We start from the raw sequence: 12,750 nt of genomic DNA, 5'->3' as shown, positions 1-12,750 counted from the left end.
ACCCTAACTTAACTCTGGTGCTGTGTCACATATAGAAATTTTTTGATCTTTGCAACCATAGTAAAACAAAGACTTATATTTTTGATATTATTTTATATATTTAAATGCCATTTAACAAAGAAAAATCAACCAAAAAAATGAGTTCGCGTGTCACCTCTGACACGCGTGTCATAGGATCGCCGTCACTGCTCTATGGGGTGGATTCAGATCAGCACCCAGATGCAAGCAGCTTTTGAAAACCACAAGCGCTGCAGGAGGACTGTTCCCACGGGTCGTGGCTTCCTGGAGAAGGAGGGCCCGGGATTTGAGGGCCCCATTCACTCCCCGGGGAGACTAGCCCGCCCCTTACCTCCCAGGTGACCTTGCTCTCTCTGGGACTATTTCTGCACCATTGAAGTGAATGGGGGTCCATTAGGACACGGTTCTTGAACTTTGGGGGATCATGTTCCCTTTGAGAATCAAATAAAAACATTTTCACCAGAAGAAATATACAAAACGTCACAAATTGGCACTCTGGGACCCTCTGACCCGCCCATGGAACTCTAGGCTACGGACCTAGTGGGGTCGTCATACAGAACACATCCTGTGTGACTTTGGGCATGGCATGGCCCTCTCTGGGCCTTATCTCGAAACAGCAAGGATGGACCGGCTCCCGGCACAATTTTTTATTTAACACCGATGTAGGATAGATGCCCTTACCCCCATTTTCAAGAAGGGGAAAGTGAGGCCCATGGGCACAAAGTCACAAAATACCTAATTGTGAAGTCTGTTCCCTTTCCAGTCTCCCATGTTCCCTGGTGTTAACGGCCACGGCTCCTCCTACTATCGTTTCTGGAACACTCGGTGTGTCCAGCTGCTCTGCTACTTGTTTTCCCTTCTCTCATCCCCAAGGCCCCACAACTCCAGACACTCACACGGTCAGCCCCACTTTACAGATGAGGAAACTGAGGCACAGAGGTGCAAGGCCTGGAGCCAGCGCAGTCTCGTGTTTTCCGTGTCGAACAATGAATGACCCAGCTTATTGCTAAATCTGTGCCCAAACCCGGATTTCCGGGTCTAATCCAGCCCCAGTTAAGGAGGGGGCAGTGTCAAACTTGACAAAATGTCTTCAATTATTTTTTAATGTATTTTTATTGATTTCAGAGAAAGGGAAAGGGAGAGGAGAGAAACATCAATGATGAGAGAGAATCGTTGATCGGCCGCCTCCTGCACGCCCCCTACTGGGGATCGAGCTGGCAACCCGGGTACATGCCCTTGACCAGGAATTGAACCTTGACCTCCTGGTTTCACAGGTTGACGCTCAAACACTGAGCCACACCGGCCGGGCTGTCTTCAATTACTTTTAAGGTCAAGACGCTTTATTCAACGTGGGCGCTTACGGCAGCTCAGACCAACAGCTGAGAAAGTGGTGCCATGCTGAGGCGCCCTGGGGACGCCTTTAATGAAGAGAGCCGTGTCGCAGGGGGGCACACACATGGCTACTGCTGGTTAGAAACGGCCTCGCTCAAGGAGGTGAACAGGCGCCCCTCCCGCCCGCCACCCACGGCGGTGGCACCGCTGACTAGCTGAGCACACCCTTCCTTCCCCAGGAGAGGAGGTGGTTTGGCCGGGCAGTGCCAGCCGGGCCCAGCGGCATCTCCTTCAGAGCCGCCAGCTCCGACTCCTGCCGGGAGAGAGCAGTGATGGCTGGGCCTGGGACGGTGCCTCTGAAGTGGCAAGGCTGGAGCGGGCCCTAGAGGGGCTGGCAGGGGTCTACCTGCGCCCAGCAGGGAGCTTGTCTTTCCAGAAGGTTCCAGGTCGGGAGCTGGAGCCAACGCCCCACTCGCTCTGTTTTCCTGCGTGGGAAGCTGCTGAGCATGAGTTCTGGGCCGGGTGGGGTCTGGGCGGGCTAGACATGCCCACCCGGTCCTGCCTCCAGGAGCTGACGGTCCAGCAGGCAGCTGGCAGCATGGGCAGCAATGATCCTGGGTGCCCAGCACAGGGATGGGACCCGGCAGCAGGTGGGGTGGGGGTCAGGGGCAGGGGGACGGAAGGCTTTGGAGAGAGCAGAACCTCAGCAGGAGTTCAGCAAGGGAAGGGGGGACAAGGAGGCCCTGGGCCCCCGAGGGCAGGCCCAGTGGTTCTGGTGGCTGAGGGGCCGGAGGAGGGACAGCGAGCCAGGAGCCCGCCTGCCGGTGAAGTGTCTGCTGCGGGTCGGGTCGGCACCAGGCGGCTGGCCAGCAGAGAGCAACCCTGTGCTCAGGTCAGGATCCTTTCCCGTTCCCGTGTGCTTAGTGCTCAAAGGAAACACTCAGAGGCAGAGGCTCAGGCTGGGGAGCAACTTCAGGCAGCACAGCCGGGGCACAGCTCCCTCTGGGAGGCGGGCATGGAGGCCTGGGGTTGGGGCTGGGCCTGGGGCTGGGGCTGGGGCAGGACTGGAAGGAAGCGGGTGCAGGGGGAGGGGAGGAGGGGCAAAGAGCCCAGAGCATCTCCGAGGTCCCCCAAGGCTGGAGCCGGGTGAGGGAGGGGGGCCCAGACCCTGGTAGCCCCTCCGAGGACTTCCAATTTGATTTCTGCCAACGAAAGTCACCATACGGTCTGCTTGTTTTATTTTCTTTAAATCTACCCTTTTTTAAAAATTTCTTCCTCGTTTACTGACTTATTTTTTATTAGTTGAATGTTCCTACTACTGGCTTGTGAACTATAACTTCTTTATTTTTTTATTGTTGCTGTAGAGGTTACAATATAAACACTTAACTTACCACTGTCTATCTTCAAATAATAGCATGCACCTTTGTCTACAGCAGCGGTTCTCAACCTGTGGGTCGCGACCCCTTTGGGGGTCGAACGACCTTTTCACAGGGGTTGCCTAAGACCTTCGGAAAACACATATATAATTACATATTGTTTTTGTAGTTAATCACTATGCTTTAATTATGTTCAATTTGTAGCAATGAAATTGGGGGTCACCACAACATGAGGAACTGTGTTACAGGGTTGCGGCATTAGGAAGGTTAACCACTGGTCTATAGTATAAAATAGTTTCTCCTCCTGCCTTTGTGCCACTGTTTTCACCTGTAAATAATTTGCTCCTTTATACGTTGTCCTCAAATTCATCCCTGTGGTAGCATATTGCCGAATTCCCTTTTTAAAAAGCTGGTTAATATTCCATTGTATGCTCTCACCACACTTGGCTTGTCCATTCATCTGCTGATGGACACGTGGGTGCCCTCCCCTTTCTGGCTGCTGTGGAAAATGCTGCTGTGAACGTGGGTGTACAAATACCTCTTCGAGGCCCTACTTTCCATTCTTTTGGGGAGAGGCCCAGACGTGCAATGGCTGGAATTCCATTTTTAAGGTTTGAGGAGCCACCACACTGCTTTCTACAGTGGCTGCGCGTTTTCCCTCCCACCACCAATGCACAAGGGTTCCCGTGTCTCCACTCCCCCGACAGCCCTTGCTCTGTGGGCTTTTTGCTAGTGGCCATTCTAATGAGGGGGAGGTGGCGTTTCATTTGGTTTGCATTTCCCTAACGACTGGTGTCGCTGAGCGTCTTGTCTCGTGTCTCTCGTGTCTGTTACCGTCACTCGCCCACTTCTGAATCTGGTGACCTTTCTGTTGGTGAGCTTTAGGAGTTCTCCTTTTGAGTCTTTTGTGTGGTCCAAACTTCCTCAGGCTTGTTATTCTCTTCCCTCTGAAGGAAATCCCTTTCACCTTTCCTCTGACGACAGATTCTTTCAGTTTTGGGAAGAAAAGCCTTTGTTTCCACCCTCATTTTTTAAGGCATTTTTTTTAAAGAACAGTTCTAGGCTCACAGCAAAGTTGAGGGGAAGATACAGAGATCTCCCATGTCCCGCGTACCCACCCCCAGGCACAGCCTCCCCTGTAATCACCCCACACACACACTAGATGGAGCATTAGTTACATGGAGCCTGCATAGACCCATCATCACCATCCCAAGTCCATAGCTGACATCGGGGTTCACTCTCGGAGTGAGTGGCACGTTCTGTGGTTTGGACAAACATGTAATGAAGTACGTCCACCGTTACCGGGTCAGACGAGTGGTTTCACTGCCTTGAAAATCCTCCGTGCTCCGCCTGCTCCTCCCTCCCCTTAACCCCAATCCCTGGCAGCCCCTGACCTTGGTACTGTCCCCCTAGCTTTGCCTTTTCCAGAAGGCCATGTATTTGGAATCGTACACTCCGTGGCCTTTCACTTAGTCGTATGCACTTAAGCTTCCTGCACAGAAAGATTTTAAGCAGAGTGACCTACTCTAATTGAAGTGATTACAGGTCCACCTGGCAGCCCTGGGGAGCATGCATTAGAAGGGGCGGTGGGGTGAAGGCAGGCAGGAGGCAGGTGCAGAAATCCATGCCAGGGATGGTCCTGCCTTGAACCTAGAGAAGAAGAGGAAGGGACAGACACACTGACAAGACGGACTGGTAGATGGACAGGGTGGGGGACCCTGACCTATTCCTTCTGCGAGGCTGCCACCGTGTGGCGATCAAGGGAATGACAGCCGACTGGACTACCCTTGCCAGGCTCCACCACCCGTTCATGCATATGAGAAGTATTCCTGGTGCACCTACTACGTGCGTGGCCCTGGGGCAAGCTCTGTGTGGGATACGAGGCAATCTGAGGGGTGGCAGTGAGGAGAGAATACTGCAATAGACAAAATGTAGGTTTTAATTCTGATTCCAAGACATGCTACCATGGTAGCACAGGCTACAGCCCAAGGAGAGACGGGCCAACGTTTGTGGGCCTTGGGGGTTCTGTCTGGGCCCTGGGTGGCGGGGCAGTGCAGGAGCCCCTGGAGGTGCTGTTTACTGCGACACATGTCCCTGCTGCCCATCGCTGTCCCTCTCCACTGTCATTGTGTCTGAATGTGGTCTTTTCTCTTTCCTATCCCCTCTGTCTCTCTATTGGTCCCTTTTTAACCTTTGGGGCACTTTCTCCCTCCCTCCCTTGTTCCCTCTTTCCTCTCTCTCTTTCATCCCCCTCTCACGTCACCTCTGCTCTCTCTTCCTGTCTCTCCATTCCTTCCCTCTTCCTGTCTGTCTCTGTGACTGTCTGCCCCCTACTGTCCCCCCCCTTCTCTGCTGTCCTCTGTTCCATCTCTGCCCACCCCTCTGTTCCTTCTACCTTCCCCACCGCCCCTCTCTCTGGCTGTGTCTCTCCTCACCAGCCTGTCCAAAGCGGCCGACCTGGACCATCACTGGGTGGCCAAGGCCTGGCTGAATGACATCGGCCTGTCCCAGTACTCCCAGGCCTTCCAAAACCACCTGGTCGATGGGCGGATGCTGAACTCCCTGATGAAGCGGGACCTGGAGAAGCACCTGAATGTGTCCAAGAAGTTCCACCAGGTCAGCATCCTGCTGGGGATCGAGCTGCTGTACCAAGTGAACTTCAGCAGGGAGGTGAGAAGCAGGCTGTGGGTGCAGGCACCTGCCATCACCTTACTTCCCCCTCTGGCAGTCAATGTTCGCCCATCCAACCACCTTCCCATCCATCCACCCATCCACCCATCCACCTCCACCCATCGCACCTGAATGTGTCCAAGAAGTTCCACCAGGTCAGCATCCTGCTGGGGATCGAGCTGCTGTACCAAGTGAACTTCAGCAGGGAGGTGAGAAGCAGGCTGTGGGTGCAGGCACCTGCCCTCCCCTTACTTCCCCCTCTGGCAGTCAATGTTCGCCCATCCAACCACCTTCCCATCCATCCACCCATCCACCCATCCACCCATCCACCCACCCACCCATCCACCCATCCACTCATCCATCCATCCAGGTATCCATCTCTTCCTCTCCATCCCTCCTTCCAGCAACTGCCTATAGCAGTGATGGCGACCCTTTTGAGCTCGGCGTGTCAGCATTTTGAAAAACCCTAACTTAACTCTGGTGCCGTGTCACATATAGAAATTTTTTGATATTTGCAACCATAGTAAAACAAAGACATATTTTTGATATTTATTTTATATATTTAAATGCCATTTAACAAAGAAAAAGCAACCAAAACAATGAGTTCGCGTGTCATAGGTGTCAGAGGTTCGCCGTCACTGGCCTATAGTAGGGGCAGGCCCTGTGCTCAATTCAAGGGAAACAGTGAGCCCTCATCCCCAAGAACTCATTCCTGTCCTCACCCAGGCCACTGAGGGCCCTGTGAGCACTGTGGACCCTTATTCCCCATGTGACCTCAGCCCGCTCCCCTGTCCCCCAAACTGACCCTCTGTCTCCCTCCCCACAGGCCCTCCAGGAGCGCCGGGCCCGCTGCGAGACACAGAACACAGACCCTGTCGTCTGGACCAACCAGCGGGTGCTCAAGTGGGTGCGAGACATTGACCTGAAGGTGAGGGGCGACGGCGGGTGTGGGGGCGACTCAGGCAGATGCACGTTTGTGTGCCGACCAACATGTTTGTGTGAGCGGGGGCATCGTTACCCAGGCTGGCAAGAACAAGCTGCCTCCTGTCACTCAAGAGGAGGGAACTACAAACCCCGCCCCCACAATGGGCCCCAGTGCCGATGCCCTCCTCACAGTGGGTGAGGGATGCCAGCCATCATCACTCTAGAGCAGGCGCGGGTTGACTCCAGGCCCATCGTCTCACTCGAGTCCGCGTGGGCTGCCTGCGCGGTCTGAGAGGGTCAGTGACAGAATGGCCTCGGCCTCTGCCCTGCTGGCCCTAAAGAGGGAGCGTGGGCTTCCCTCAGTGTGAACTGACTGGTCCCCAAGGGGCCACGCCACTGGGAGCTAGGAGCTAGGCCCCCTCAGCAGCAGCCTAAGCAGCCTCGTGCCTCGCCCCCAGGAGTATGCGGACAACCTGACCAACAGCGGGGTCCACGGCGCCGTGCTGGTGCTGGAGCCCACGTTTACTGCCGAGGCCATGGCCACCGCCCTGGGCATCCCCAGCGGGAAGCACATCCTCCGGAGACACCTGGCGGAGGAGATGAGCGCCATCTTCCCCCCGGCCACGTGAGTGCGGGCAGCCTCGCCCCAGGGTCCCCATCCAGGCCCTCACTCACGGGGTCCCGCCTGCCCCTGCAACAGGGCGGTTGGTCTCCTTTCATAGGGCTGGGAACTGGGGCTCAGAGAAGCGAAGTGCTTTAGCCCAAATGTCATGGACTAGAAAGAGGTGGAGTAAAGTGCGTGGGTGCATCCCCACGGCCCCCCGCATTCGGAACGGGGAGAAGGACAGAGAGTGTGAGCAGAGGCCCTAGGAGGGGGTCTCAGCTGGGGACGATTCGCACCGGCCTCAGAGGTCGACGCGGCCATTCCAGGCAGGGGTGCCTGTGGGGTCAAAGGCTTGGAGAAGGGGCTGGGCATCCGAAGGGTGTTCATGGTCCAGGTGATCAGACCCGGCCAGCCCACCTACCCCGTCTCCTCATCAGAAAAGTGACCAAGAACAAACACCCAGACGGGCAGGCTAGCGCCTCCTAGTGGATGCTCCCCGCAGGTGACTGCAGCAGGTCAGACCCTTCACGGAGCAGTGCAGTCTGACGAAGTGGCTGCAAATGCTCACTAGGCCGCGTCAAGCCTCCAAAGACCTCCGTCTGGTGCTGGTTTGGATGAGGAAACGGGCCCAGCGAGGTCATCGGCAGCACAAGGGCACAGCCAGGGGACTCGGACCAGGCCGGTGCCCCTCACAGCCCCTGCTGGTCACAGTCAGATGTAATCATAGCCGTCCATCCCGGTGTGCCAGCCACCGTGGGCCTCTGTGTGCGTCATCTCATTCGGCCCCAGGACGCCCTTATGGGAGAAGTGCTGCGATGACCCCTCACAGAGCACATGGCCCCGGGGACACCGCTGCTAAGGGCTGACCAGCCACGCGTGAGCGTGAGTGTGTCCGGGAGCCGGAGCTGACCAGATCCCCCCCACACACACACACTCACTTGGAATGCGTCTCTCCCCAGCTCCACGGGCACCCGGGAGGCTGAGCGCTTCGGAACGCCCCCCGGGCGGGCCCCCGGCACCCCCCGGGCGGGGAAGGAGGAGAACAGCAGTGGCATCAGGCACAAGGCTGGCCGGGTAAGTGGCCTCTGGTTCACTGAGTCCTGCCGCCTGGGAAGGTCTTTTTGTCCAGGCCAGCGTGGCCCTGCCCAGCTCCCGTGTTGGCCTGTGGGGGCCACTGGGCCGGTCACAGGCGCAGCAAGGACAGAGGCCCCGGAAGTCGCCCCCAAGGGACCTGTGTGATGCAGGAGCCCCACGAGGGTTAAGGGAGCGGCTCCACCTGCAGGTCTCAGCCGCCGCAGCGTCACCTGGGCAGCTGCTTATCATACAAAGTCTGGGACCCACCTGGACTCCTGAAGCAGAGGGCCTCTGGGAGCCACTGGCTTGGGTTGGGGTTTGAGCTCCTGTGGCCTGGCCAGGCGCAGCAGGGGAGCCTCTGATGTGAGCAAACGTGTGCGGTTTGGGGCTGATCACACACGCAGCCCGCACAGTCCTCGGTGGAGGTGGAGGCACAAGGGGCAGAAGCAACGACCCCAAAATCCTTCCATTCGCTCAGTGAACCCTGGGGGCGCCAACAGCCTTCCAGGCACCTTCCTACTAGTAAACGTGGGGGGAGAAGCTTGAATCAATGGCCACCTTTCTCCTAAGGTGCTCTCGGCCCAGAGCGAGCATTCTCATGAAGGGTGACTCCCCCAAAAGGGGGGAAACTGGCTTGGAAAACGCCTCCCTCCTTTTATGTCACTAGCAGAGTGTATCCGCGGTTAATTTCATGGCCAGAGTGTGATGAGGGGAACATGTCTAAAAGGCTTTCTTTACGGGGAGAAAAATGGAAACAGATAGGATTTGCTATCCCTATTTTGTAACTGAGAAAACTGAGTCTCAGAGAGGGCACGTGACTTGTCCCAGGTCACACAGCTGGGAAGCGGCAGAGCAGGGATCTGAAGCCTGGCGTGAGACTCTCTGACACCCACACGTTTTCCGTCACGTGAGGCAGCGCTAGAATCTCTCTCCTTGACTTGGGGATGAGGTCAGACCTCATGCGCATGCTCGGACGGCCTCTCCTCCGTTACGCCTTCCTCCCACTGAGGAGGAAGATGGGAGATTTGTGGATAATCAGAAAGACTACGTCTGTCCTCACCCTTGGTAACAACTGGTTCCTTCCAGTTGGGAACACAAAGCTCTCTCCTAATGTTAACTCACAAATTCCTCTCAGTTCCCTGAGCAGTGGAGTATTATTGCTAACTAGAGGCACGTGCACCAGTGGGGTCCCTCGGCCTGGTCTGCGGGATTGGGCTGAAACCAGCTCTTCGTCATACTCCGAGGGGTCCCGGATTGCAAGAAGGCGTAAGCCAGGCCAGGGGACCCCACCGGTGCACGTGCACGATCAGGATGGGGAGGGACCTCGGGAGGGCTCCAGGGCATGTCCAGCCCATCTCTCTCAGTCTGCAGCCGCAAGCAAACCTACTGATTGGAGCATCTGCCCCCTGCTGGTCAGTGCATGTCATAGTGAGCAGTTGAGCAGCCTTAGCATATCATTAGCATATTACACTTTGATTGGTTAAATGGCCGACCAGACAACCAGACGCTTAGCATATTAGGCTTTTATTATACAGGATGGGAAAAGCACAGAGAGGTTAGGGAAGTTACTCAAGGTCACACAGCAATTAGACTTGGAGACACCACACGTCCCAGATCTGAAAATTCCATTTCTTTTCTTCCTGGTCCTGTGGCCTCATGCCTCTCTCCTCAGCTGCCCCTGGGGAAGATAGGGCGGGGCTTTGGCAGCAAAGAGCCCGATTTCCATGATGACTACGGCTCCCTCCACAACGAAGACTGCGGGGACGAGGACCTCGAGGGCCGGCCAGAGCAGTGCCGCCTGGAGGGCTACAATGGCCTGGAGGTCACCAACGTGTGAGGAGCCGATGCTTGATGCTCGGCCAGACCCAACATGGGAGTCACCTGGAGGAAGAGGAGCCGGACACCATCGCCCCTGTACATAGTGCCCGCGGCTGAGGAGGCGCCTCGGTCCCGGGGAAATCCCCGCAGACGCCACAGCTTCAGATGGGAGCACAGGAAGCCAGGAGGCGCCCACCAGGGACATCCCGCTCAGCGGAAGGGCACTGGCCCCAGGACCTGTCATATGCCAGCCCCTCCACCACCCAGGCCCCACCCCAGAGTGACTGTCAGTGCTGTCCTAGCTGCCAAGGCGGAAAGGGGCCCCGACGCCCCATCCGGGAGGAGCAGGTGGGCTCCACGCAGACATGTGAGCCCCACAGGCAAAGCCCAACGTTGACCCGTCAGCAGGTGACCCTCCAGCCAGCGAGGCGGCAGGAAAGGCTGCCCACGGCCCAGACGCCACATGGCAGGAGGGCGCGGCCCAGCATCCTCGCCCCCGTGACTGAGAGCCTGGGTCCCCTGTGGGGTTGCTGAGCCCCTCTTGGGAGCAAGCGGAACGGGGGAGTCATTGTCTCTGCCCCGAAAGCCCCGGTCACGGGGAGTGGACGTGTGGGAGTAATTGCTCGTCCTCCCAGGAGCAGCTCCCCGGGTGGGCGCAGGTGGATGGTCCGTGTGGGGCGGGGCTTGGCAATGACAGTCCCAGGAAATGCAGCCTCCTGTCATCGGGCCAAGGGCAGGTGAGGGCAGGCTCAGGGATGATGGAGGGAGGCCCGGGACAACTGTGCCCCATGTGGCAGCGGATCCGGGATCGGGGCAGGGAGTGCACATTGCTACCCCCACAAACCTTTGTCGCTGTGATGGCTGTCGCCTGCACAGAGGGATCCTGGCTGAGATGAGCCCCACAGAGCCAGGCCGATGGGATGGCGGAGGGAGCCGCGGGCCTCTGCCTGACTCGCACTGTGTGCTGTGCGGCTTCTCCCGGCATCTCGCCTCTCTGCGCCTCAGCATCCTCCTTTAACGCTGCTTCCAGCCAGGGGGGTGTGAGGACTAACACTTGCTAACGTCTGTAACGCACTCTGTAGCCTCTCGGGAGGCAGGTGGGAGTCGGGGGTCTAATCCCCCATTTACTACACAACACGGACATGGACCTGCCCCTCTAACTCGGTTATTTTGGAAACAACGTGCAAAAGGAGCACAAGACATGTGGGATATTTCGACCCTTTAGCACTCCTGATAGGGCTTGAGCGGGGAGAGGGAGGGAGGGAGGGAGAGAGAGAGAGACAGAGAGAGAGAGAGAGAGACCCCATAGGCACAGCCCTTGGAAACCAGTTCGATTCCAGGGATCGGCTGGGCTTCCTGGACCCCGACGCTGAGTGACGATCTGGGAAGGACAAAACGAGCATTCCACTGACACTCGGTTATGGAAGCGGGTCATCTGTTGGAACCACGATGCCCCACTTCCGTTGAAGCCATGTGCCCGAGAGCCCAGGAGGACAGGGTGTGAATTCCCAACACTTGAGTCCGCCTCGAAGACCTCTCCAACCCAGGGTGGGCGACACAGACCGAGCCCCGAGGAACTGGGGGGTCCCTCCGCGAGCCAGACCGCGCGTCTCCCCCACCGTGATACGAGCACAGCCTCCCTCCCCCGGGGCCAGGTGCCTGGTGGGTGGGCAGGGAGACGCCCCCTCTTGTCCGATGTTTGACCTCCTCGGGACACAGTTCTGATTCCGGGGCCTGAGGCGTGGGACCTGCCCTGGCTTCGCTGCGGGTCCAGACCCCAGTGTCTCTGTGACACTCAGCCACACGCGGGCCGGAGCTGCAGAGCCCGCAGCCGGGGCAGGAGACCAGACGCCCAGCCACGCTGGTGCCCGGTCACTCCTGAGCCAGCCTCAGCCTGGGGGGCGGCACCCCAGGACCTGCCTCCGGGGGCAGCAAAGCAGGAGGCCAGTGGTCCCCGCAGGGTGGGCGGAAGGGCAGGGTGGGCGAAGGCAGACCTGCTTACCTGAAATGAACGTGACTTGTCAGGAATGAAGCTCGCCTTGTCCCCGGCGCACCCCTTTTGCGGACAAGTTGAGCGAGCAGCGGCTTGGGGGTCACCAGCAGGGGTGGCGTTAGTCCGAAAGGCCTGGGGCCACGTGGGCCACTGCACACCCACCTTTTGGCCCAAAGATGCCCTGACCACACACTCACTCCTCACCAGGTGCATGCTAGGAGCTAGATTTTCAACACAAGAACAGGTTGACTGATAAACAAGCCCCACAGAGTCCCGTCAGGTGGGCCTTGTCTGCAGGAAAATCCTAGTGTCAATCTGCTTGTGGGTGGGGGGTGGGCAAGGGGCGCAGACGGACTCGGCAGGAAGACCTGATGGTGGACTGACAAGGGCTGGCTGAGCGGCCACCTGCACACACTGTCCTGCACGTCCTGCCCAAACCGCCCGGGCGGTGGTCTTGGTCCTTGAAGGGTCACCTGGCATCGGGACGCGGAACAATACCGTGCACTTCTCTGGGAGGTGCCGCCCCTGCCTGCAGTGCTCCCCCCTGGACAGGGGTGGTTGGTGCCAGAGGCGGGAGCACCAGGGTGGGCAGAGGGACCCGTGTTCCTCCCGGAGGCTGGGCCAGAGCCACCAGGAGGCACCTGGTTGGCACTCAGCTTTCTGACCCAGGTGCCCCTGAGCGACCCCTGTGTCCTGGGCTGAGCAGAGCCGTTCTCTGCTGTCACCATCGCTGTCACCAGGCCCCAGGCTGCAGGGGGGCAGGGAGAGGCCACATGAGACCCTCGCCTGATGAAGTGCGGGGGGGAGGGGTCCTTACACAGCCAGCGTGGAGGGGCCTCAGAATAATGCCCCCCAATCCTGAGCTCATTGACCCGGGCTGGGGCCGGCAGCGTGGGGTGATGTGGGCAAGAACAGGCCTGAGTGCTCCCCACAGGGCCCCC

General features: G+C 58.0%; 1 protein-coding gene across 1 annotated transcript in view; it reads left to right on the top strand.

Moving 5' to 3' along the window:
* The window catches only part of LOC102760656 (kazrin-like), a 13,451-nt gene extending 1,791 nt beyond the window's left edge, over positions 1-11,660 (top strand). Inside the window, exons 2-6 of the mRNA XM_006766699.2 lie at positions 5,165-5,396; positions 6,223-6,324; positions 6,779-6,945; positions 7,884-7,998; positions 9,671-11,660. Of these exons, the coding sequence (XP_006766762.1) occupies positions 5,277-5,396; positions 6,223-6,324; positions 6,779-6,945; positions 7,884-7,998; positions 9,671-9,835 (669 nt within the window). The 5' untranslated portion in view covers positions 5,165-5,276 and the 3' untranslated portion in view covers positions 9,836-11,660. The remainder of the gene's footprint in view (positions 1-5,164; positions 5,397-6,222; positions 6,325-6,778; positions 6,946-7,883; positions 7,999-9,670) is intronic.
* Positions 11,661-12,750: the final 1,090 nt, after the last annotated feature.

Source organism: Myotis davidii, unplaced genomic scaffold (genome assembly GCF_000327345.1).
Source record: "Myotis davidii unplaced genomic scaffold, ASM32734v1 scaffold299, whole genome shotgun sequence".
Taxonomy (NCBI): domain Eukaryota; kingdom Metazoa; phylum Chordata; class Mammalia; order Chiroptera; family Vespertilionidae; genus Myotis; species Myotis davidii.
The sequence above is the reverse complement of the archived record's forward strand: the minus strand, read 5'-3'. Positions and strand labels throughout refer to the sequence as shown.